This window comes from Nelusetta ayraudi, unplaced genomic scaffold, assembly GCF_046127955.1.
Source record: "Nelusetta ayraudi isolate G7.1 ecotype Tasmania unplaced genomic scaffold, CSIRO-AGI_Nayr_v1 ptg000089l, whole genome shotgun sequence".
Classification (NCBI taxonomy): domain Eukaryota; kingdom Metazoa; phylum Chordata; class Actinopteri; order Tetraodontiformes; family Monacanthidae; genus Nelusetta; species Nelusetta ayraudi.
This window is the reverse complement of record NW_027466139.1, coordinates 137,478-163,365: the sequence shown is the minus strand read 5'-3', so window position 1 is coordinate 163,365 and position 25,888 is coordinate 137,478. Positions and strand designations below refer to the sequence as shown.

The window sequence follows — 25,888 nt, the reverse complement described above, 5'->3', positions numbered from 1 at the left end:
GATCTAAACAGAAGGAAACGGCATCAAATTCTAGCAGCTTTATTTTACACCTCAAAAACCACATAAACACAAAACAGGAAGCTGCATTGTCGCGATATGGGACCTTTAAATGAGTCCTGAACAGGACGATTTGGTAAAATCCCCACAAAAATAATTGTAATAATAATATTTAGCAATAACCATGCTGGAGGCAAAGCTGGGAGGATGCAGGTGTCTTTTTAAATTTCAAAATGTTGGTACAATAAGTTCTGTTGTGACAAACATGCTTGCAGTAATGATTCATAATAATAATATTTAATAACATACAACAGTGACAAAACAATACAAATATGTAAATATGTGCCAGTAAAAAAAACAAAAAAACATATAAAATGTTTTATTTCAGCAAATTTTGCATGAATATTGCGTGTAATTGACAATAATCTTAAAAGTGATTTTGTTTTAAAAACAACTGAACAAATATATTACAACAGGAGTACTGCGATTTAAAAAAAAAAACAAAAACAAATCCATAGTGTAGTAAAGACGGAGTACAAAAAGTACAACTGCAAGCAGCCGTGCTGCGCATCTCTTTCAGACTATAGGTGTAGAATAAGAAATATGTAGGTGGAAAATTCAAAGTTGACATTCAGAGGTTGGATCAGAAACAGTTTGTATTGTTATCGTAAAGGTACTGCAGATGTTTCCTGTTGTTTTTTTTTTCCTTACAGTTGCGGTGACCCACCATCCGTCTCTTATGATCCGATCTCCGTCCTCTGCTTCGGGTCGCCGCTGGCCTGGACGGGTTCGGCACCTTCGGGACCAGTCTCGGAGGCTCCGACAGAATCAGACAAGTCAAGCAGGAAGTGCTGAAGACTGACAGCGGACGCGAAGTCGTCCAAAGTCTGTGCGGCGGCCGCTGCGCCCCCTGGTGGCTGCGGTGCAGCCGCAGGCTCAGTGCGGCCGGGCTGAGCTCTGCTCCGTCGTCGACGCCTCCACGCAGTAGTTGTCTCGCGCAGAGGTGAAGCCCGGCAGGCAGACGCAGCGGTAGGAGCCCAGCGTGTTGATGCACTCTGCGTTCTTGCACAGCACCATGCGATTGTTGAGCTCCGAGCATTCGTTCACATCTGCAGGGGGAGACGAAGACGGAGGAGGATGAGGGCCACAAGAAGAGAGAGAGAAAAAAAAAATTAAGATAGAATTTTTTTTTTTTCCCCCCCAAGTTTCCAATTCAAGACTGAAGTTGAAATTTGGAGATTAAAGTCGAACTTTCGAGAACAAAGTTGACGTAAAAAAAAGACAAAATTTCGTGAGTAAAATCGACATTTTGCAATGAATGTCAGCGTGAACTGAGAGGTCAAAGTGTTGAGAACGAAGTGGAAAGGCTCTGCGTGCAAGACACACCTGTTTCCACCTGGTTCCACTTTATTTGCCTCGACTTTATTCACGAAATTTCGTCTTTTTTTTTACATCAATCAATTTTTCACCCAAAAACTGGACTTTATTTCAACACAAATTTCAACTTCAAAAAAAAAAACTCCAAGTGAAAACTCTCATATCATTTTTCTCTCCTCGTGGCCCTGATCCTCTTTCATAGCCACGAAAGCCCCTCTCTTTATGTCTTCCCACGGGTGGCGCTGTCGTACCGACGCAGGCCATGCGGGCCAGGTCCAGGGTGAAGCCGTCGAAGCAGTCGCAGGTGTAGCCCTCCTGCACGCGCACGCAGCGGCCGTTCTCGCAGCCGTTGAGGATGCCGCACTCCTCGGCCTGCAGGCCCTCGAAGGCCTCGTGTCCGTCTGACGCGGCAAACACAGAGAGCGCAGTCACAACGCGTGAAATAATAATAAATACTCTGCTCATCGCTGCCATTGCACATCTTGCTGTCGTTTGTAAATGTGCTGTACATATTGGAGATTCACTCCACTCCTTCTTGTCATTACTGCACAGTTTATTTATTTTTTTGTATTGTTTTTGCTGTTGCAACGGAGTCGTTTCCCAGTGTGGGATCAATAAAGTACATGTGTTCTATTCTCGTGCTTCTACTGCTCAACGTTCCAGAAGGTGGCTGAACAAACACTTGACACAAACTCACTTTTGACTGAAACACTCCAACCACACCTCAAAATCTTCAATAACATGAACGAGCAATCGGTCAATCAGGATGAAACCCTGAAGGCCGACTTCCGTTACTCCGCGATATAAATTATACAAAGAGAGAATGCGACTCACGTTGCCTGGTGTCATAAATGTCCACCCTGCCCTGATGCTCACTGGGCTGGGAGTCCACCTGGTGGCGGTGAGTCGGCGAGGCGTTCAGGGCGTCGCGGCCGTACGGCCGCCTGCTGTCGCCAACACTCAAGTTGCACATCTCTGCAAAATACGCTGAGGCAGAGACCAAGAGAGCACTTTACACATATGCAACACAGTTATGACCAAAGAGTCACTGAGGCAAACCGTTGAATACAACTGCTCAGGCATCAACTCCAACAGGTTTGGAGCTTTTGTTTTCCAAAGAACATGAGAGAAAATAAAACATTTTGCGACGTGTGTGTGTGTGTGTGTGTGTGTGTGTGTGTGTGTGTGTGTGTGTACGTCAGTACCAGGAAAACAACGGTTATGACCGCTGACTCATAGAATATAAAACATATTGACTGGTGTGGTGGAACCAGGCACTGCAGCTGCTGGTCTGTGACGGCAGAGACTGGTGTGTGTGTGTGTGTGTGTGTGTGTGTGTGTGTGTGTGTGTGTGTGTGTGTGCGTGTGTGAAGTACCAGAGTTTCTGGGGGGACACATGGCGCACTTCATCCCCCAGGCCTCTCCATACAAGCAGCAGCACTCGGTGAAGGTGAACTTCCTGTCCAGGACCAGAGGTCGGGTGCACATCATCTCCTCTCCCACAGACTGCCAGCAGATGCCCTGGTAGTCGGAGGCATCGTCCTCATCTTCTTCTGCACATGCAGAGAGGAGCACAGAGACGTTACAGAGGAAGGAGGAGGAGGAGGAGGAGGAGGAGGATCTGGGCTCCCCATAGAACCAGCGGAGGAAAGCCATTGGATAACAACAGCTTGACTGTACGTTTGGCTGCAGATGTTGAAGACCTGCGTGTTGGTTGCCGCTCTTACCGAGCACCTCTGGGAAGAAGACACAGTGGTTACTGCTGGGGTCCAGCACCATGGGATGTGTGCAGAAGCACACGTAGGAGCCGTCGGTGTTCACGCACTGTCCGCCGACACACAGCGACTCATCCACACACTCGTCGGTGTCTGCCAGGAAACAACAGAGTTGCCACAATTCAGTCACGTTGACTTCTGGTGCCGTCGGGTCAAAGCAGCACGGGCATGGATTCTGGAGCACACGCAAGGAAACTCTTGACGCGGTCTTCACAGAGGTCCTCCGAATGCAGCCAAACTCCAACCAAGAGCTGTTGTTACTAACCAGTGAGACACACAGTTGGACTCTGTGCGCTACATAAAGACCACCAATACTCCCCTGTCGCACATCTTCCAGATGACAAAGTCTCCCACCCGCCAAAATGCCCCCCCCCCTTTTTTTTCTCTCTCTCTCTCTCTCTCTCTCTCTGCTCTGTCTTTTCTCTCTTCCTCGCCTCTATATCTTTACCCCCTCCCCCCTTTCTTCTTCCTCCCAACTTCCTGCCTTGGCCCTGAAACGTCATCACCTCCTACCACTGTCCCGCCCCTCCGACCCCTCTCTCCGCCCACCACCAAGCTCCACCAACGATGGATAGAAAAGGGCAGAAGCCCTGAGCTGTCCCTCCAGGCTCACAAATTCAGTTCAGTTCCACTACGTGAAGACCTCCACGCATGGAGCAGCTGTTGTGTTACCATCCTAGTTTTGTATTAAAGGAAAAAAATCAAATATGGAAAAGATGACATGAACAAAGATTTGTTCTCTTCCCTTTTTTCAGCAAAGAGTGTCGATGGCATAAATATAAATAAATGAATAAATGTATAAATATATATATATATATTTATACACACATACATACATGTATGCCTCTGTCGCGAGAAAGAGACAGGAGCAGGTGTGCTGTGACTGACCTGTGCACTCCAGTTTGGCCAGGTCATAAATGTGTCCATCCTGACAGTAGCACTCGTAGCTGCCCGCAGTGTTGCGACAGAAGCCTCCCTTGCACACCTCGTCACCAAACAGAGTGCACTCATCTGCATCTGAGGGGAGGAGGAGACGTCACGAGAGCTTCATCAGCCAATCAGAGCTTCGGCTTTGCCGCAGAGCGAGCGTCCAGCTGGGTTAGGGTTGGGGTTGGGGTTGGGGTGCATGCAGCAGGAAGGCCTCCTACCTCTGTAGCTCTCAGCTGTCAGCTCCTCATAGGTGGCATCTCCACTGAGGACATAGCCCTTCCCAGAGGGACACATCTGCTTGAACTGGTCTGAGAGAGGACAGAGGTGGAGATGTGCAGGTTAAACATCACCGAGGGACCTCCGAGCAGACCAGAATTCAAACGGAGGCATTGATGTTGATATCTGAAGGACAAGACAAGGTCACACTCCCATCGCTGAGGGACAGAGCAAAGAAAGAAAAAGGTTCTGCATGTCGTTGACCTCTGACCCTGGAAGCACATGTATGTGATAGAGTGAAGACCCCCAGTGACCTGCAGCGAGGTGTGTGAGTGGCTGACAGGTCAGTGTTCAGACCCACTCAGAACTCAGTGACTGGGCTCCACCCACCTGTACCATTGACGGGGCAGGGATGAACCTCACAGTTGTCACCCCAGCCAGCTCCCAGTGTGCAGCAGCACTCCTGCAGGGTGACATGGCTGGTGAGCACACTCTCGCACAGGTTCTCATCGTTCAGATTATAGTAGCACTCCTTACGCTCCACCGGCGGCGCTGAAAGGACCAAGAGAGGAATATTAAAAACAAGAAACGCACAGCACAGCAGGGGCTTCGGGTCAAGAAGCACAACAATTACATCCCAAATATTTTGCTTCTCATCTCAAAATGTCCTTTAGGTGAACAAACAAACCTTCAATAAATCAGGGTTACGTTGCTACAGAACTTCAAGAGCAACACCACAGAAAAATCCTGCTTTTGAAAAGTGCTTATAAGTGCTGTTATTAATTATAATATTAGTAGTTGTATTGAGCGGGAGGGTGGGGGGGGGTGGGGGGGGGGTCACCTGTGGGGGTGGGCTCACACTTTTCTGCCTGAACATTGTAGTTCTGGCCGCTTGGACACGTGCAGAAGAAGGAGCCGCCCACGTTCACACACTGGGCCTCCCCACACACACTGCTCAGCTCACACTCATTCACATCTGTGCAGAAGAAAGAGCACACAATAATCAATCATAATAATAATAACAATAATGATAATAATAATAATGATCATGATGATAATGATAATAATAACAACAATAATGATAATAATGATAACAATAATGATGATGATGATGATAATAATTCTAATCATAATATATAAGTGTAATAATGTGATAAAACCTGCACACACATCTACAGCCATCTCCCCTAGCAGTCAACAGCTCAGCGTCCTGAAGCTCTTAGCGCTCCAGAACTATGGTCAGAGGTTGCAGTACTTGCCCACACAGTGCTGGCTGTCCTGGGCCTCCTGGTAGCCCGGGTCACAGAGGCATCGGAAGGAGCCCAGCCTGTTCTCACAGTAACCGTGAGCGCCACACAGTGTCTCATTGAGGCCACACTCGTCAATATCTGGTTGAAAACACAGAGATGGACATTAGAGAGAGAGGGCATTCTATCAACTCAGAGATGTGTGGACATTTTTGGTGTATTTCCCCTTCAAGGTTCTTTTTTGATTCTGCTCCAAGTCTCCGTCCTGACAGTTCTGACCTCAGTGACCTCTTCCACCGATGCACTCGTCGCTCCTCCGGACACGCCCACACCATCTCAGTCTGGCGTCTCTGCATTTCTCTGTGTCTCTGACATCTTAATTCCTGATCTTCTACCTCCCACAGAGCAGCTCAGCATTTAACCTGAGCGAGCTGCACCTCTGGCTCCTGTCTTCTCCTCACAGCCTCTGTCTCTAAAGCAGTGCTCCTCAACCTGTGGGCTCCCAGGACCCTCCTGCTGCTGCTTTAAACCCTCAAGCATCGCTGCTCTCACTGCTGCTTTGTGCACCTCACTGACGCTCAATGATTTCAATCAAAATCATTGATTGATTGATTGATTGATTCTTTTCCTTTTCCTCTACGTCTCCTAACCTGCATGTCCAGACGTCAGTAAAATGTATATCTGGAAAAACTCTGGAGGTGTTTTTTCTCTGGAACGTTGTCTCACCATCGCAGGTGGGAGTGTCCAGGTTGGCAGTGAAGCCGCTGTCGCACACGCACTGGTAGGATCCCTCCGTGTTGGAACACTGGCCATGGGGCGAGCACAGGTTCGCCTCATCTGAACATTCATCCACATCTGGGAGAAAACACACAGTCAGTGAGCGGTGGAGGTGTCTTGCACGTTTTCAGTGTGCAGGTTAGGAGATCATCTCATGGCCACGGAGAGAGAAACACTCGCAGTCGCACCACCGGGAGCTGACGTTGAGTCAAGTGTGATTGTCTTTGGTTTGTAGGAGGAAGCGAGCGGAGAGGCAGTGTTGAAATAAGAAAGCAAAGCACATCTGACCTTCACATTGGTCTCCAGACGAAGACACTCTGAATCCTGCTGCACACTGACAGCTGAACGAGCCTTCGGTGTTGTGACAGTGGCCTCTGCTGCAGAGCTGCGCGTCCTGGCATTCATCCGCATCTGCATCACACAAGCACTCGTTTAGGCCGTTTAGGGTTTGACTGCAGACGAGCTCCATTCTGTGGACTGGTTCTGACCTATGCAGGTGCTCTGGGCTTCATCCAGTCGGTATCCTTCATCACAGTGGCAGGTGTAGCCCTCGGCTGTGTTGTAACACACTCCCTGGCCACAGATGTAAGGGCTGATCTGGCACTCGTCCACCTCTGAGCAGGAAACACAGAGACAAGTCAGGAGAAAGACAGAAGAGGGAGCATAATAACCTGGTTCATGTGTGTAACAACATGTGGGTGCACTGAGGAAAAGACAGGAGGCAGAGCTGGAGGTGGCGGAGAGAGGAGGCTGAGCTTCTCTCTGGCCAGAGAGGACAGACTGAGACGGTTTGAGCAGCTGAAAATATCCAAGCTGTCAAGAAGGAGGTGTGGAGGAGGTTCATGACTAGAGTGAGAGAGTTGTGTGGTGAGAGAGAAGAGGAGGCAGAAGGAAGGTGAAGGACTCTCTGTGGTGAGTAGAGAAAGGAACAAAGAAGAAGAAGAAAGAAGGAAAGATTATTGGTGGAAGTTAAAAGTTTGACTCCATTTCTTATCTTTCATTTCAAACACTGAGTGATTGGCTTTTACCAGCTGCCTGAGTGGGGCCGATGTCCTGGCCTGCGTTGGATGGGAAGACCTCCACTGGTGCAGGCGGAGAGCTTCTCTCAACGACCTCTAGCAAAAGCAAACACACACACACAGCAGACATTCAGTCGGAGTCTTCATCATTCCTCCACACCTTCCTGAGTGGCTGAGGTCAGGTGTTTCCACAGCGGTGGTGCGACCAGCTGTGGTGCCTGCAGCTTTACCAAAAGCCTCCACTGGTCGAGCTGCTGTGGGCAGCAGGCGGGGGGGCTGCAGGTCCACGGGCTCCTGGGAGGTGGCGGCCGGCCTGTTGGCAGGAGGGTTGGGCAGGACGGTGTAGCCCATCCCACCTGGGCAGATCTCCTTGAACAGAGCTGGAGAGCAGGGGGGGGGGGTTGTGTTACACAGTTAGATGCTACCAAAGACCCTCAGCTCCCAGTCTGGGATGTGTTCAGCACTTCAGTCCCTGGTTGCTCTGCATCAGCAGCTCCTCCTACCTGGAGCTGCTGACCCTGGATCAGTGGCTGCAGCCACTTGCATCAGCTGCCCAACACCTGCCGTCACAATGACTACTGACATAGTAATGACACCATGTGTAATAGCATCTTCTAGCACGAGCGACTATTGTTCTGTCCTGTTCTTGTTGCTGTTGCTCAGTATTGTGTTGATGTTTATTCACCGCCATCTTCATTATTATTCTTTGCCTCCCAGCTCGGCTCTACAAATCTGTGACGACCAAATGAAGCTGAATTGAATTGAATTGAATTGAATGTGCCAGTGGCTGGTTGGCTGGTGTAGTATTTCTCATGTAGATTGCAATAGAAACCACTTAGCAGAGTATGTAGCACAAACGTTGAAGATGTAAATATCCTGCTTTTTATCTTGCTTTTTTTTCTGTACATACTTACAAATATTTTATTTTTCTCTCTATATTCAGTTCATATAATTCTTGACCTTTTGCACTGCAGCCAATTTCTTTTTTCTCTTTTGTTGTTGCTGTAATTATGCAAATTTCCCCATCGTGGGATCAATAAAGGTTCTTCTTCTTCTTCTTCTTCTTCTTCTTCTTAAACTAAGCACCCTGCTTCAGTGGTGAACTCAGATGTGAAAAGTGTCTCTATGTTATCATGAAGCCATCACACCTCGACCTTACAGACCCAGCAGAGAGGTACAGCTGGTTAAAATGCAAAGCATGACTCAGTGCAGTTTCAAAAAAAAAAAACACAACAAAACAGGAGAGTAAAATGTGTTTTGTTGTCTTTGTGTCCAAGCAGAGGTTTTCAACCCTCAGTCATTCAGTCAGTGTGTCAGTTGGACAGTGAGTGGTGGAAGGAAAGACTGTGGAGACAACAACTCAGAGAGACACAGAGGGGGGAAAAACATGACGACACACTTCACAACACCTCAGGTAACTGCACAGTTCAAGACCCTTTCAAAACAAAGTGCACCACAACATAAAGGCCCTCCAGTCAGTGGTGTTAGTCATCCCTCCCCTCCCCTCCCCTCCCCTCCCCTCCTGTGCTTCTGACGCTCCATGCTACGCAGATGCAGGTTGGCAGAGTTCATGCACAGGTACAGAGGCTTGCGGGAAATCATTCGTAATAAATAGAAAGGGGCAGCATACAAACTGCACGAGAGAGATTTCAGGGCAATGCAATCAGATGAGGAGCAGGAGAAACATGCAGCAGAGGTCAAAGCAAAGGTCAGTAAGAATCAGGATTTATACTTTGGCCATTCAACCTGTTGACAACATATTCTGATTGTCTAAAGACAAAAGGAATCATTTCAATCATTGTCTTCAAACATGCACAGAGTGACCTGCAGCTCGGAGTCAGCAGTCAGCAGTTGTGAGTGACAAATGCTATATTGTGTGTATAACATGTGATGGACGGTAATGCAGAAATCAATTTACAATATGCAAATCATTTCTCAAAGTGTGCGACTGACACCATGGGCGCATTAGATCCAGACGTAATTCTACTGCTGCTGACTGTGCTGAGGTTTGCAGAAGCTGAAGCGGAGCCTTGGTTTCTGCTACAGACACCGGCGACTTTTCACTTCACAGCAGATTCATTGTCACTTTATTCATTCCACTCTATATTTTCTCTATATTTTCTCTTCTTTTACAGCTGATTTCCACAGCCGAGCTAAACTGAACACCACTGAGGAGCATTCTTTTTGACACTGTGAGCTAACGTATCATAATGATCAAACATCTGACCAGGCTGAGGGGCTTACCTGTTCCTTGAGGGGGGCATTTGTCACAGTGAGGACCCCAGGCTTTGCCAACACTGCAGCAACAAAGCTGCTTGCTTAGCTGGGCAGACACTGGGTGCAAACACTGCCTCCCTGAGCCCACCAAGCGGAAGCAAGCGCCCTTCTCCTCTGGGATGGCACGAGAGCCGGCTGAGGTGGACGAGGCGCAGGACGAGGACAGAGACGAGGAGCAGGGAGGCAGAGGAGGAGGAGGCGGAGGAGGAGGAGGAGGAGGAGCGCCGCAGTGGAGGAGGAGGAGGAGGAGGAGGAGACAAAAAGAGAGGGCAGAGAGAGGAAATAAAGAGGTCCCCTTCACCAAAAGCAACTTCCTTTACCCAGTCAATGGAATACATGGTCAGACAGGTGAGATAAACCACTGGTTCAAACACTGACGGCTACGTGGGAACACACTGACATGTACAACAATAAACAGAGAACGCGACACATGAAAAATCCATTTTCATGCTGACTTCATGCACTACGGTGATGCTGTGGAGACGGCATGCAGAACACTTCTGACCGGCTGGCTCAGGGACTCTCATCCTCACGCTCAACAATCCAAACCAATCCTAACAGATCATGGAATCAAACATGAAGAGCTGCACAACCAGAGATGATAACACCGACGTCACACTGACTACAACGACTGCTTCCGAGAGATGCTCGGTGCAGCTTGGCTGTTGGCTGGAGGTCAAAGGTCAGGGGCTGACTGTGTGACTCACAGATGCAGGAGGTGAGGCTGGGGTCGGGCATGAAGCCCGAGTTGCACAAACATCTGAAGCTGCCGATGGTGTTGAGACACCTTCCATTCAGACACACACCGTGGATCTGGCACTCATCCACATCTGCAGGGCGACAAAACACACAAACACAACAAACACAACAAACACACACATTGAATTTAACATAACTGCACTGCAGAGAAACAGATGGATCGTTTTATGCAACTCCACACAACAAAATGAAAAGTAATATGTATGACTTGTGCTGATATCCTCACAGATCATCATTGCTATGAGCCAATACCCAAGCCTGAACACATCTGAACTCAGCAGAGGGCGCTGTTACCAAACTGCTGCTACTGCGAGGGATTCTTTCAAACCTCCCTGTTGAACTGGGAGTCATCCCAAGGGGATCAATAAAGTCTATCTATCCATCTATCTATCTATCTATCTATCTATCTATCTATCTATCTATCTATCTATCAATGGTTGTTGCTCAGATGTTGCCGCAAGCTTGGCAGGAGACCGAAGCAGAAGATCTCACCTTGGCAGTGGGAAGCGTTGACTCTTTTGTAACCCTGAGGACAGTCGACCAATGGGATGGCTGGACACGGGGACACGGTCGCATGGAAAAAACACAACAGGAAATACAGTCAAAGACAATACGACCAAATGAAATGCAACCCAGTGTGAGTCACCGCAGCAGACACCGGTCAAATTGTATGTAGTTACTGTACAGGCACCTATCACACCACCATCATTTCAGAAATCTATCCAAGGCTTCAGGCCAGAACAGCTTTCTATCTGTTCATTTATTGTAAGCAGCCACACTTACATGGTTTATTGGGACATTTCTGGCACTTGTGGAAACCCCACGACGTCCCAATGGAGCCGCAGCACTGTTCCTGCTTGGTGAGGCCCGGCAGAGCCTTGCCACACTGGAACACAACGCAGGTCAGCAGTGACAAAGAATGAAAAGGTAGCTGGCAAACATAAATATATATATATATATACACACATATACAGGGTACTACCCGAACAATTAGAATATCAAGTAAAAGTTGTTTTATTTTGGCAATTTAACATCAAAGATGAAAGCAACACATGTTATTGAGCCATTCCACATAAACTGACATCTCAAGCAGTTCCTTGTTGTCACTTTGCTGATGAAGGTTTTCATCTTATTAAAACCACAAACCCACAAACTCAGAACATTATTATAAAATTTGAGGGTTTTTTTTAAGCTGCCAGACCTGATCAGCAAAATCCAAAGAAATAAAAACCTGAAATATATTGATTTGCATATTGTTCCTTTATATAATATGTCACATTCACCTTTGAAGTTGAATTGCAGAAATATAACAGCCTGTTCAGGAGATTCTAATGTTCTGGGCAGTACCTGTATGTATCTGTGTGACTTCAGGTACCTGAACTCCTGCGGTCTCCTGGAAGCAGCGGCCCAGTCTGTCTTTGGAGCTGACTGGCTGCTGGTACTGGGCGGTGTGGTAGCCGTTCTGGCCGGGGAAGACGATGTTGTAGCTGTGCTGGATCTTCTGGCTGCTCTCCGTGTGGTGGTAGCTGTAGCTGTTGGACGAGGACGAGCTCATCTGCTGGGAGCCTCCTGCCTGCTGCTGGCCGTTGCCGCGGTAGTTGTCCAGCTGAGACACCTGGTGGACCTGGACCGAGGCCTCCGGAGGATGATTGACGTGGACGTTGACGATGTTGGGGCTGAACGCTGGGGAAAACACGGAGACGGCTTTGACCGGGCCTGGTGTGATGTCACATTTTGACACGGTTGCTTTTACTTGCTGATTTTTCTACACATTTCTAGCCGTCTGGACCTGAAGGATGGTTACTGAAATATTACAGTGAAGAGGCAAAATTTCCAGTCAAGCAGAATTTACAAAGACAACTTGAATCCATTGTTACGACACCAACTTGGAATGAGGAAGTAAAAGCAAACGTGGACATTCCAGATGGAGTCCTGACAGTTTGGCTGCGTCTGCCTGGGTCGGACCGACTCACCGGGGTTCTGGCTGTGGCTGTAGGTGAGGGGCAGCGTGTGTTTGGAGTGGACCTGAGTCTGAGTGTAGCCACCAGACTGCTGCTGCTGCTGCTGCTGCTGCTGCTGCTGGCCGCTGTGAACTGGCATCTGGCAGAACTTGCCGGTGAAGCTGGGTGGACAGTGGCACTTGTCCCTTGAACTGCACTTGCCACCATTCACACACGGCAGGTGGCAAACAACTGCGGGGGGGGGGAGAAGAAGGTCTCCACATCAACTTGCCAGTAAAAAAATAAATAAAGAAATTTCGCAATGTAGCGAAAACATTTTGGGGGTGTTGGACTTTATTGTGTGTATTTTGGAAGTGTTGTCTGCTCCCATGATTTATTGCTACTTTATGTCCGTCTCTTTTGAACTTTTTTTTATTATTATTCAAGTATTTTTGATATGCACACACACACACACACACACACACACACACTGGTACTCAACATCCCAGATAAGAGGGGAAGAAAAACAAAACCAAAGGTGAAATCAATCACGATGGAAGCAACTCATAAGTCACGCAGTGTAAACAAAGCAGTTCAACGACCTCTTCTGAACTTGTTGGACTTGTTGATTGTGTTGTGGATGTATGAGTGGCAGTGGGATCCATCGGCTAGCAGGCACCCTGCTCAAGTTACCAGTTTGAGTTCATTGTGTGTGTGTTGGTTGTGTTGGTTGTGTTCGATGTATTTTGACGATACCTTCATCAAAATACAAAAAAAAAAAAAGAAGAAAAGCCCAACACACTTTCTCCTGCTGAGCAGAGCCAGGAGCAGGCAGAGCCGGCCAACAGAACAGACTGGAGCAGCGGAATCTTTCATCAGTCTGGCACAACAACAGCATTCAAAGAGTTCCGGTAAGAAGTGACTGCAGCCTGTAGGAGGGGGGGGGGCAGCATGCGCAGTCCTCAGAGAATGCGAGTGGGTGTCAGTGAAGTGGGACTAATTCTGCTCAGCTGAGTAAGAGAGGAATTCACCGTCTTCTCTGCTTCTGGCTGGCTGGCTATCTGACTGACTGGCTGGCTGGTTGACTGACTGACTGACTGACTGGCTGGCTGGTTGACTGACTGACTGACTGACTGGCTGGCTGGCTATCTGACTGACTGGCTGGCTGGTTGACTGACTGACTGACTGACTGACTGACTGGCTGGCTGGTTGACTGACTGACTGACTGACTGACTGGCTGGCTGGCTATCTGACTGACTGGCTGGCTGGTTGACTGACTGACTGACTGACTGGCTGGCTGGTTGACTGACTGACTGGTTAACTGACTGACTGACTGACTGGCTGGCTGGTTGACTGACTGACTGGTTAACTGACTGACTGACTGGCTGGCTGGTTGACTGACTGACTGACTGACTGGCTGGCTGGTTGACTGACTGACTGGCTGGCTGGCTGGCTGGCTGGTTGACTGACTGAGTGGCTGGCTGGTTAACTGACTGGTTGACTGACTGACTGACTGACTGACTGACTGGCTGGTTAACTGATTGACTGACTGACTGACTGGCTGGTTAACTGACTGACTGAGTGGCTGGCTGGTTGACTGACTGACTGACTGACTGACTGACTGGCTGGCTGACTGACTGGCTGGTTGACTGGCTGACTGACTGACTGACTGGCTGGCTGGTTGACTGACTGACTGACTGACTGGCTGGCTGACTGACTGGCTGGTTGACTGACTGACTGACTGACTGGCTGGCTGACTGACTGGCTGGTTGACTGGCTGACTGACTGACTGAGTGGCTGGCTGGTTGACTGACTGACTGACTGACTGGCTGGCTGACTGACTGGCTGGTTGACTGACTGACTGACTGACTGGCTGGCTGACTGACTGGCTGGTTGACTGGCTGACTGACTGACTGAGTGGCTGGCTGGTTGACTGACTGACTGACTGACTGGCTGGCTGACTGACTGGCTGGTTGACTGGCTGACTGACTGACTGACTGGCTGGCTGGTTGACTGGCTGACTGGCTGGCTGGCTGGTTAACTGACTGACTGAGTGGCTGGCTGGTTGACTGACTGACTGACTGACTGGTTGACTGGCTGACTGACTGGCTGGCTGACTGACTGGCTGGTTGAGTGGCTGACTGACTGGCTGACTGACTGACTGACTGGCTGACTGACTGGCTGACTGACTGGCTGGTTGAGTGGCTGACTGACTGACTGACTGACTGAGTGGCTGACTGACTGACTGACTGACTGACTGACAGACTGGCTGGTTAACTGACTGACTGAGTGGCTGGCTGGTTGACTGACTGACTGACTGACTGGTTGACTGGCTGACTGACTGGCTGGCTGACTGACTGGCTGGTTGAGTGGCTGACTGACTGGCTGACTGGTTGACTGGCTTGCTGGTTGACTGGTTGACTGGCTGGCTGGTTGACTGGTTGACTGGCTGGCTGGTTGACTGACTGACTGACTGGCTGGTTGACTGGCTGACTGGCTGACTGACTGGCTGGTTGACTGGCTGGTTGACTGACTGACTGACTGGCTGGCTGGCTGGCTGATTGACTGGCTGATTGACTGGCTGATTGACTGGCTGACTGACTGACTGACTGACTGACTGACTGGCTGGCTGGCTGGCTGGTTGACTGGCTGGTTGACTGACTGACTGACTGGCTGGCTGACTGACTGGCTGACTGGTTGAAGGACTGACTGACTGACTGGCTGGCTGACTGACTGACTGACTGACTGGCTGGTTGACTGGTTGACTGGCTGGTTGACTGACTGGCTGGCTGGCTGGCTGGCTGACTGACTGGCTGACTGGCTGAATGACTGGTTGACTGACTGACTGACTGACTGACTGACTGACTGGTTGACTGACTGACTGACTGGCTGACTGACTGACTGACTGGCTGGCTGGCTGGCTGGCTGGCTGGCTGGCTGGCTGGCCACAGTGTGGGAGCCAGAGGCGACTCTGCTTCTTGTAGGGGCTTAGGCAGGTTCAGACACAGCCTTCCTGCTCTGGGCAACACATGAAGGAACACCCACCACGACACGCCTTCCATCTCATAAATGCTATTTTGTTCCCTCCTCTGGCGAGAGCTTCATTTTAGGGAACTTGTTTTCAGACATAAGTCCACGCAAGTGGCACTTTGCTGGTGCACGAGCAGGCAGTGCAGCACCTTCATGTGGAGGCCACCTCCAACCAGCCGTGTCTAGGCTGCAATCTCAACAATGCATAAACACCGCCTGGTCGTACCAGGTGTACTGGCTCTGTGTACATGTGACATTATACACACTGAGTCTTTTCACCAGCCGACCTCTCGTGACCCCAAAAACCCAGAGTCCCGTCTGGAACCCTCAGGTTGACCATTGACCAGCACACACAGAGGTTCCTCTCATGTTTGAATGAGTTTACATTGAACTAAAGCAGAAGAAAAAAACTCCCCACAGGCCACTCGGAGATCCTCAGATGTAAAAGTGAATTCCAAATGAAATCACTGAAGACAAAACTGTCTAGAAATGCTTTCTACCAAGGTTTTACAACATTTCAATGTTGGTTTCAGCGCATTAAAACTGATTTGCTGTCATTTGCCAACAAAACAGCAGCCACCAGACAGATGTTCACGATGTCCATGATGTCTATGGTGTCCATTATGTGCATGTGGATGTGTGAAGTGCGGAGGATGACAGGAAGATCAGGGGCTGCTGGGAGTTGAGCCTCCACAATAGACAAAGACAGAGCGGAGGAACCAGGGCATGTTTGGACACATGGCTCTCCTCCTCCTCCTCCTCTCCTCCTCCGCCTTCCTCTGTAATTTGCAGCAGAGGGATCAGGAGGAGCCGAGCGGGACGAGCGAGAGAGAGAGAGAGCGAGAGAGCGACTCACCGACTCTGAAGTTTGGAGCCGTGAGGGTGTCGCTGGCGCGGCCGTTCTCGCTGATGATGGTGGTGGTGTTGCCCTGCTTGCAGTTGTTGTGGCATCTGCCTCCCATGCAGGTCAGCTTGCAGATGGTGGGCGTGAAGACCACCTTGATCCGTCCCGTGTGGTTGCCAACTGCGCTCCAAAACATGACACAAGCCAACAGCAGAGCAGTGAGGAGCGGCTCGGCGGCTTTTCTTCTTCTCCTCCGATCCATCGTTCAAAAGACAAAACAGCAAGAAGAAAAAAAAAAAAAACCCTCAGACCGCGACGGCTCGTCAAAGCCGTGGCTAAAAAAAAAAAAAAACGACTTTTAAACTGATTTAGAACTTTAAAAAACGATCACGCGTCGTCTCTCTGTGCGCGGCTATCACACTGTTTGTGCCGCTCTCCTCAATCCACCGACGTCTGTAAACCAGCAGCAGCAGCAGAGAGAGAGAGAGAGAGAGAGAAAAAACTAGGACACAGAAAAAAGTCATTAAACAAAGTCTAGGAACAAAGTCTCGGATGTCTTCCAGCTCTTCATTACCACTCTGTGAGAGGTGGATGTTGGCAAAGGAGTGAAGCCAGCTTCAAGTCCAAAAGAGACAAATAGTAAGAACGGCACCTTCAGCCCGGCTGCCTGCTCTGCCTGCTCCGCTCCCCGCTCCTCTCATTCCCTCCTGGACGCTTTACACTTGAGGTTACAAAACTATGCTGAGAAGCTTAAATACTTGAAATAAATAACAAAAAAAAAAAAAAAAGGGAAAAAAAAAAAAAAACTCCAGCAATCCTTTGCTATGACTTCACAGCAGAGCAGAGCAGGAGGAGGTAGTGTCCCGGTGTCCCGTGGAGGTGTCGGAGGAGAAAGGCTTATCTTGCCGTCTCCCCACCCGCTGAATTCTTTCCACACCTTCATAAAAGCCAGACTGACAGGAAGACGGGATGACGGAGGAGGACAAACTCACAGCACTGCAATAGCATCACGCTGGCTGACAGGAGCTGACGCGTTTCTCTCTGACCTCCCACTACTTTTCAATAAACATCCATGCCCTGACACACTGGCACCTCAAGCAGAGACAGAGGGAATCATGGAGAGCACTGAGAACAGAGTGGAACTCTGCTGCCACCGGCACCGCAGCAAAACCAGATCAACGGTCACCTGACTATTGCATTACATTCAATGGCCTGGGACTCCTATTTAGTGGGAGTCAGGCCAACAGCCACCACCCGTGTGGCTGCAGGAAGTCAATGGGCTCAAAAATAAATTGCTGTAAAAAAAAAAAAAAAACTGAATTTAAATCAAGACTATTTTAATTGTCACTACACAGCTTGAAAGATTGCATGAAAAACTTTCGAGCTCTTAATTCTACTGTAAGTCTGTTTTCTCCTGATGCTTTTTAATATTTCATACACTACCATTCAAACGTTTGGACGCACCTTCGTTTTTGCTTTAATCTTCACAACTTCCTCCACTGCAGAGAGACACTGAAGAAACACACCTTCAATAAGCCTAAATATGCTTTTCATTGTTTCCTCCGTGTGTGTTCACACGCAGCGTCGATGCCCTCGGTGAGAAGCTGCAATGTCAACAGCCGTGAGAATGAAAGAAAAGGCATTCATTCACAGGCTGAGTCCACACAGTTGACCGCTGGTGTCAGTGGCTGGACTGGGAGGCCCGAGGACGTCCCCACCTCAAAGACTGCGCTGTGTTCTATGTATTGCTCATTTTCAAACGACATGTTTTCAGTTATTTTTGGAGTGGGGACCATGTATGAGCTAATGAACGAAAACAAGAGTTCAGTGCTGAGGAATGCACTCTGGGAGATGAGTCATTAGGATGAGTTGCAGTCTAGGTAATGCGTCATGAGTCATCAGGCTGAATGCTGCTGGATTGGACTCCAGACCCACTGAGCTCACTGAGGGCTTCTTCTCCGCGGGCTCCTCGCTAGCCTGCTTTAGCTGTCTCAGGGTTTGTTGACGGCCTGTTTTTGCATTTTGTGTGGTGTGATGGAGACAAACCAGTGACATTGTTTCACATTTAAACTGTCCTACTTTTAAACTAAAGAGGATTTTCATTGTTAGAAACATTGGTAATATGGTGTGTTAGGGTCAAAGTTACCTTCACTTTGATCCAATATTTATGAAATATGAATAAAGAAAATCAATTAAAAAAAAGAATAAATGTGCACACAAATAAAGTTTAAAAAAAAAAGAAGATGTGACTGTGTCAATTACACATTAGTGTGTATTAATGTAGGAACAATGCTTTAGAAATGTCTAATAAAATATTTACAAACACTTTACTTGACTATGAAAGTGTGTATTTATCATAAAACCTGACTGAAAATCCAGCAGGAAGCTGCGAAATCATAGAAAGAAAAAACTCAAGAGACCACAAAAAGTGGTTGAAACAGTTCCAGCCGAAGGCCGAAGAACGTTTGAAAAGTTATGAAAAGTATACAAGTATTTAGTGAGTGCACTGTGGAGCCTCCACAGGTGCTTGGAAAGCAGCAGTCAGTCCAGGGGACAGCGAGTGAATTCCTGTCAGATGAGCCAAAAGCCTGACTGGGTGAGTCAGAATGGAGGCGGCCAGCAATGTACAGCTGTGTATGACCATGTAAGGCCTTCAACCGGAGGCTTTTTTCTAATGAATGCAGAGATTGATGGGCAGCCAGTGCAGGGAGTCTGGAGGAGCGTCGTGTCTGATCCACCGTCACTGTTACAGCCCCACAGTCACAGTGAATGTAACCTCCAGCTGCTTCTAGTCAGCGGAAGAGCAGCGGCGTCTCTGCACAGTGTGGAGACGCTCCAGAGAAGTTCAAGAGGAGCAGAGGAGCAGAGGAGCAGAGCTGAGAGCATTCACACAGGAGCCGAGCACCCTCACCTTGGATGGGGCTGAATCCTGCCGTCAGTGGGAGGGGCCTGTCAGGCTGCACCTGGGTCTGCCGCTGTGTGCTGTGTGTGTGGTAGTACTTGGGATGCTTGATGTAGTACTGCTGCGTCTGACCTGGTTGAATGGCCTGGATCCTGGGGGGAAGAAATATGTCTTATATAGAATTATAAAACTTCTCCAGTGTTCTGACAGTTGAATTCCAGCACTACTTTATAACTGGAGCTGTCTTTGGTTTAGATTTGTCTTTCTTGTTTTCAGTTTTCTGTCATCTAGTTGTATAAACTTAAGTTTGTATATTTATTTGAGTTTAGGGGTCGGTACATGAGTTTATACTTCCTCCTACCCCTTTTCAGACATGAATAACTTTATTTTAATGTATATTTCACTGCTGTTTGTTTACTTATCCTACTTTATTTTTTTCCCCTTTCGTATGTTTTGGTTTTTGTATCCCTTTTATTTTCTCATTTTCTTTCATGTTCAAAATAAATAAATAAATTAAATTAAATAAAAATAAAATCAATTTTGCTTTCTCTCTCTGAACATGTGAGAGTATCCTGCTGGCACGGCAGTGGATACTTTATCCCACATCATCTTATCTTTCTGACACTGATGACTCCAGAACCTCTCGCCTGTGCAAATTTGAATCTGAGCAGTGATGTCAGCCAAATAATATGTTATGTTTGTCTGTTTTATCTCTTGAAAATTTAATAAAAAGATTTTTTTTTTTAAATGATTAATCCAAACAATGCTTGGTGAAGGGAAATGCAGCTTTCTTGGCAGTACTTACTGCTGCTGGATGTGCTGCTGGATGTAGTGTGGATGGCTGAGCTGGGGGCTGGACCTGACGGTGAGCTTCATCTGGGCGACACTCCTGGAGGAGTGGCTGGGGGCAAAGGCGTCTGAGGGCATCTGCTGAGGGATGGGCCGCTGGGCCGCCGTGTGCTGCCCGCCGCCGCCGCCGCCGCTGGGTCCACTCCCAGCCAGGGCAGGAAATGGGGGTGTATGCACAGACTTTTCCTCACATGCCTTCCCAGTGGAGCCAGACTTGCAGACACACAGCTGAGGCCTGAGGCACATTCCTCCATTCTGGCACTGAGGTATGCAATTGGCTAAAAGATAAACTCACAAGGAGCATAAAGAAAGAGAAGAAAGGGAGGAGAGTGAGGGCGAGACAGATGGGGAAACAAATTAGCCTGCATGGTCAATAAACTCCCGGGTGGCTTGATGTCATGTTGCACAGTGCAAAAATGGGAACCAGAGAAGAACACAGTTGAACAAACTCGCGTGTGTTCAACTGAGATGAATGGAAACGTTTCCCGGTGTCATTTTCACACCTGGAGCAGAAGTTTGGACCAGAAGAGGAGCGAGAACTGAGACGGAGTCAGGCTGCGGTTTCTCAAAGTGAATGAACATGGAGCAAGGATCAGCTGAGCCCCTGTCAGCTGGGTGGTCCATCACTCAGAACAAAAGAAACTGCTACCTGTGTCCGTCCTGCTTTGTCGTCCAACCGGAGGTCTCGTAAAGTCGACTGTGATGTCACACTTCCAGGTGAACGGAACACAGAAGATCTGCTTCTCACTGCCACCGGAATGAACTCAAACTTTTTAACAATGCATTTCTATTCTTAAAAAAAAAACTGTTCAAAAAGGCTTATGACCGTGGTACATCCAGTAGAAGAAGGTAGGCGTAGTTTTGAAGACATATTTCATACAATAAGAACATTTCTCACAATGTTTTATCAAAAGGACTTTTTCCCAACATCTCACTCTGTCTAAAAAAGACCGTTGAGAAAGGCAGAGGCCAGTGATCAGGACCTGGCAACCCAGAAACAGCCAGGAAGTCCAGAAATGAAGACCACAAATCAGAGAGAGTAAACAGTAGAAGCCCCCTGGGTTTAAATATTGTCAATTAGATTATAAATAGTGGATTTTATAGGACGTTGCATAATGACCAGCGGCATTCTGACTAACCAATGTGGAATGAGGAGCCAGTTCTCAGCACCGCACCATCAGACTGACTGACAGAAACACATGTGGATGAGCTGCAAGTCATGCTAACGTTTATGTTGGCTCATATTAAAGCAAATACCGTTGTTATTAGTGCATTTGTGAAGATCAATCAGCCATTTTCAATGTAAACTGGCTATAAAACTATTGGGTTTCTTTTCAATCTGTGCTCTGGCTGTTGTAAGAGAGGCAAACAGCAGAGAGCTGTGAACACTTTACTGATAAGGAATGCTACTTTATGGTATTTATGTATGCACTATATGAAGGCATGTACTGGTTTGTTTATCACTTGCTATTTAAAACAACAGAAAGCACAACGGTAACAGAGGCAAAAAGCATCTGTGATGTGTGCCTGCAGACGGTGGAGCAGCGATGACAGCAAGCCTCCACGCTGAGGAATGTCTCCCATTGTGTCCGGGGTTTACATTGTATTTCCTGTGCACGCGTACACATGGTCTCCAGTGCTGATTGGTTCAGTGTTGGGCTAATTGGTGAAATGTGGAATTACTCTGAAAACACTGAAAAAAAAAAACAGTTGAAATACAGCTGTTTTATGACTTACTTCCTATTAACGTGATTTTTTTGTTTTTTTTACAAATAAGACTTGACTGATGTGAAGGTTGGATGGATTATTGCAGCACCTGTTACACTGCGCAGACTCGCTGATGTGACGCTAATAGAACAGAGCAAGCTAACACCCTAAACCTTGAATATCATTATCATCTACAGTGCTGTATGTAGTGGTGCTGGGGTGCTTGGCAGCTGTCAGTGCCTTGCCTCCCCTCAGCCAAACGGCATACAGGGTTTAATAACTTGTTAATTGTTTGGTCTCCCTGGGCGTTGCAACACTTGACTTACGTTTGGTGCAGCGCTGCGATCCCTGAGCTTGGCTCCATCCGTGGCAGCACTGCCCTCCGCACACATTCACTCTGAAAGTCAAGATGCGACAGACACAAAGGTGAGTTCAGATTTGCACATCGTCGAGGTGTTCCTCTGTCTGGAGCGAAATGAACAGTTAAAAAGAATTTTGTTGGAATTATTCGCCTCTTCGTGCTTTGTCCTGATATTTCTCGTTGTGCATGGATCTCATTGTATGTCGATGTGCTTGCGTTTCAAGAAACGCTGTGTCCCTATTGGACTACGGCAGCGTCACACACCCTAACCCTCAAAACAACGAATTCTTCCCTCATCAAACGCCTTCAACTTCTTCCTTTGCTCCCCAGATGCTGAGATCTGGGAGTGTTTGGTCACTGAGAAGGAGGTGAAGACCGGCTCAGCTCCTTCTTACAGCCTTCTCAGTGAAAGAGCTGCTCACTGCTAAGAACAGATCTGGGAGGGGAAGGCTTTTTTCTTCCACAGGCTTCTTCAGAAAGAGGCTCTGAGCTCCAAACAGATCTGGGAAATGCAGTCAAAGTGCGATGAGAAGATAATAAAAACATCCAACAAACTGTCTGCCTAAAAACTTCCAAATCTTTTTTTGTCTCATAGAATAGATCAGATGACACTGCAGGTGTATCTCAGGTGTATCTCAGCGGCTCCTCCCACTTCCTCCCACAGTCCCACAAACAAGATGTGAACTGAAGTGAAATCTGAATTATTTGCGGGTGTGAGTGCCATCGGCACCGAAACCAACTGGCAACCGATGGCAAGCGGAGCCCCGCCCCTTCACCTGATGACAGCTGGGATAGGCTCCACCAACCTGGCAACCCTGACTGCAAGGCGGCTGAATGGATGGATGGATGTTAAAATAGCTCCCCCCTCAGGCTGGACACCAGATTTACGATACTGGATATTTCCAACGGGAAGGAATCCTGGATGTGTTGCGACTCAGTGACAGCCGAGCCACCTGCCGTCTTTCGCTCCTGCCACCTACGTGCACCTGGTGTTTGGAGACCAGGAACCGCAGCTCGCGGTGCGAACGTCTGCGTTTTTGGGTGAATCCCTGTGACGACGCAGAGCTGCTTCGCAAGGTGATGGTCGTGGCTGACGACAGGTTGGTTACAGAAACAAGCGCATTGCAGCTGATCAACGTCGGTACGACGTGATTTTGAAGGACAGTCAGCAAAGTTGCTCCTGTGATGACTGAACCGGCACGGAACTTCTGCTCACAACTCTAAACATTCCACTTCTTCCCACTGATTCTCCTCTCATTATCATCTTAGTTCAATACTGCACGTGTGAATAATTCCTGTCTGCACTGATGTCACTGGCAGGTTCCAGTTAAGCTTGATTTGACACGGACGTCCATGCACACAACAGCAGCTTGGTGATACAAATTAAAGACGGCAGTGCAAAGCAGGAGGAGAGAAGGAGATCACAGCGTTCTGTGGCGCGGTCGCTTCTCTGCCAGTGGACCTGCTAAGTGCTTCTTATTCAGCAGAAGTTATTTATTTCAGCTTTTCTGTTTATTTTAAGAGACTGAATCATAATAATAAAAAAATTAAAAAAAAACAACTCTACGCATTTCCCTTCTCTAATTCCATCTGGAGTCAAACGATCAGTTTAAACACCACACAGCTGGGCCTCTCAATGGCTCACTGACAGCACAACTACACACCGACATGGCAGTGGTAAGAACTGGGTCAGCCAGGGAGAGATTCTTCTCCGAGGACCACTGCTCACCAAAACCAGAGCGTTCAGATCCAAGGTTTTTTCTTTCATTATTAGACGGCTCGGTATCGCAGGGTCAAGCAGTTTAAACCAACCCAGCGAGAGGCCACACAAACTGTCAGGAGCCCACTGTCGACTCCTCTTAGCATCAGCAGCAGCTCACTGGGGACTCACAACTGCTTGAGTGCTACTGTCGTTGTCATTATTATTAACATTAACCATTGTTTTATCTCTTATGTGCGATTCTTCAGATGGAGATTCCACATCGCTTTCTTGAAATTGGACTCATGTCCCGAGCTTGCATGGTGGGGTTGTGATTTAATACACACCACCAGTCAAATGTCTGGACACACCTGTTTCTTCTTTATCTTGACTGCTTTCTACACTGTAGATACACACTGAACACATCAAACAACATGACCGAGACATGTGGTTCAATGCGGCGAAAGAAAGAAATGTTCAATACCTCAATATGTTGACTTCGATGTATTTTACATGAAGGGTGGCTATTCTAGATCATCTAAAATATACCGCTTATTTGAGTTATTTCACACTTTGTTGTTTAATAAATATTCCATATGTGTTCGTTCACAGTTTTGCTGCACTGAGGGACGATCTGCAACGCTCACAGTAGTCATGAAAATGACAGAAAAAGCATGAAATCAGAAGCATGTGGACAAACTTTTGACTGCTAGTGTGTCCTTATAACACACACACACACACACACACACACACACACGGGCGCATGCATTCCTCCATCATGACACTTCTTCGGGATTCTTTACCCGGACGGCTTGGTGGTGGCGGTTCGCTGCTGCTGCTGCTGCTGCTGCTGCTGCCCCATCCTGCGGGTCCGGACCTGGCCTCCTCCATAGCTGGCATTCAGCTCCAGGTTGTAAGTGCTCGGCCGACCCGCGGCGCCGCGCCGCGTCGAGATGGAGCTGATCCTGAGGCCACCGTCCGCTGCCCCTGGACCGGGCTGCAGCAGCAGCAGCTTCCGAAAGTTCTGGAGCTGGAGCTGCTGCTGCTGGAGCTGCTGCTGCTGCTGCTGCGCTGTCACAAGCCACCCGAACAAAAATAAGCTAAGTTTCAACCAAAACATGTCTGCACTGTACAAGAAAATAAACTGGGGGTGGGGGGGAGAATTATAATAATGAAAATAATAATTTAAAAAGTGCTAATTTCCCACGTAGGGAGGAGTCTGCGTTACTTTCGGCAAAGCGAAGAAAAAAAAGTTTCTTCTTCTTCTTCGTCTTCTTTTTCTTTTTCTTCTTCTTCGTCTTCTTCTTTTTCTTCTTCTTCTTCTTCGTCTTCTTTTTCTTTTTCTTCTTCTTCTTCTTCTTCGTCTTCTTCTTTTTCTTCTTCTGCGACTTTCTCGGCAATAATCCCCGTTATGGACGATGCACTCGGCGAAAGTGAGCTAACGTTCCGCCAAAGCAAGAAAAGCTGGCTTCAATTTCAGTGTCTGGAAGGAAACGGCACATGTAGCCCCCCCCTCCAAAAAAAAAAAGAAAAAAAAATTAAAATAAAACATAAAATAAAATAAATTCCTCGGTGGTCGCTGTGAGGAAGGAAAATAACGGTTTCACCGCTGTGTTCCTGGGCTAAGGAGGCTGCTGCTGCTGCTGTTGCTGTGGCTTCCTCCGGGAAGAATCCCTCTTGATCCCGCAGCGACAACTCCTCAAGTTCCCCCTGTTGTAGGTGAACGGTGTCAGCAGCGGCAGCGGCAGCGGCAGCAGCAGCAGCCGGCCTCCAGACATGACGTCATGAGGGGTGAACGGGAGGGGAGGGGGGGCTCAGAAGAGAACGTTAGCTGAGAACTTTCTTGGGGCCCGAGTGTATCGTCAGGGGACCCGATGCTAAGCCACACACACACACACACACACACACACACACCCGCAGACACACGCACACGCACACGCACACGCACACACACGTCCCTGGACTGACCCACCACCACCAACACCCACATGCAACTCACGCATTTTTCCACACGGGGCTCTGAAATTTGAGACGGAGGTCCGCTTCAAATGAGTGGCTACACAACACAGCCAGAGTCGGTGCACACAAACACGGTCACTATTTTTATTATTATTTTTATTTTTTTTTGCGTTAAAAAAAAGAAAAGAAAAAGGAGAGAAGTGAGTTGTTGAATCTCTGTTTT

At 48.1% G+C, this 25,888-nt stretch overlaps 1 protein-coding gene across 2 annotated transcripts; it reads right to left on the bottom strand.

Moving 5' to 3' along the window:
- Positions 1–23: 23 nt before the first annotated feature.
- On the bottom strand, positions 24–25,443 carry ltbp1 (latent transforming growth factor beta binding protein 1). 2 transcript variants are annotated; one of them, XM_076046283.1, is made up of 26 exons: positions 24,510–25,443; positions 21,973–22,043; positions 19,896–20,217; positions 19,100–19,242; positions 16,201–16,368; positions 12,348–12,566; positions 11,750–12,057; positions 11,158–11,260; positions 10,867–10,926; positions 10,323–10,445; positions 9,583–9,750; positions 7,569–7,718; positions 7,348–7,434; positions 6,808–6,933; positions 6,608–6,730; positions 6,269–6,397; positions 5,555–5,683; positions 5,137–5,271; positions 4,686–4,847; positions 4,298–4,387; positions 4,038–4,166; positions 3,102–3,242; positions 2,751–2,927; positions 2,209–2,361; positions 1,626–1,775; positions 24–1,106 (listed from the first exon to the last, which is right to left on the bottom strand). In XM_076046283.1, the coding sequence occupies exons 1-26, from the start codon at positions 24,824–24,826 to the stop codon at positions 934–936; spliced, it is 4,056 nt and encodes a 1,351-aa protein (XP_075902398.1). In that variant the 5' UTR covers positions 24,827–25,443; the 3' UTR covers positions 24–933. The 2 variants fall into 2 exon arrangements, with proteins under 2 accessions (XP_075902398.1, XP_075902399.1); XM_076046284.1 differs by lacking the exon at positions 9,583–9,750 and having other exon boundaries at positions 24,510–25,442.
- Between the last annotated feature and the right edge of the window lie 445 nt (positions 25,444–25,888).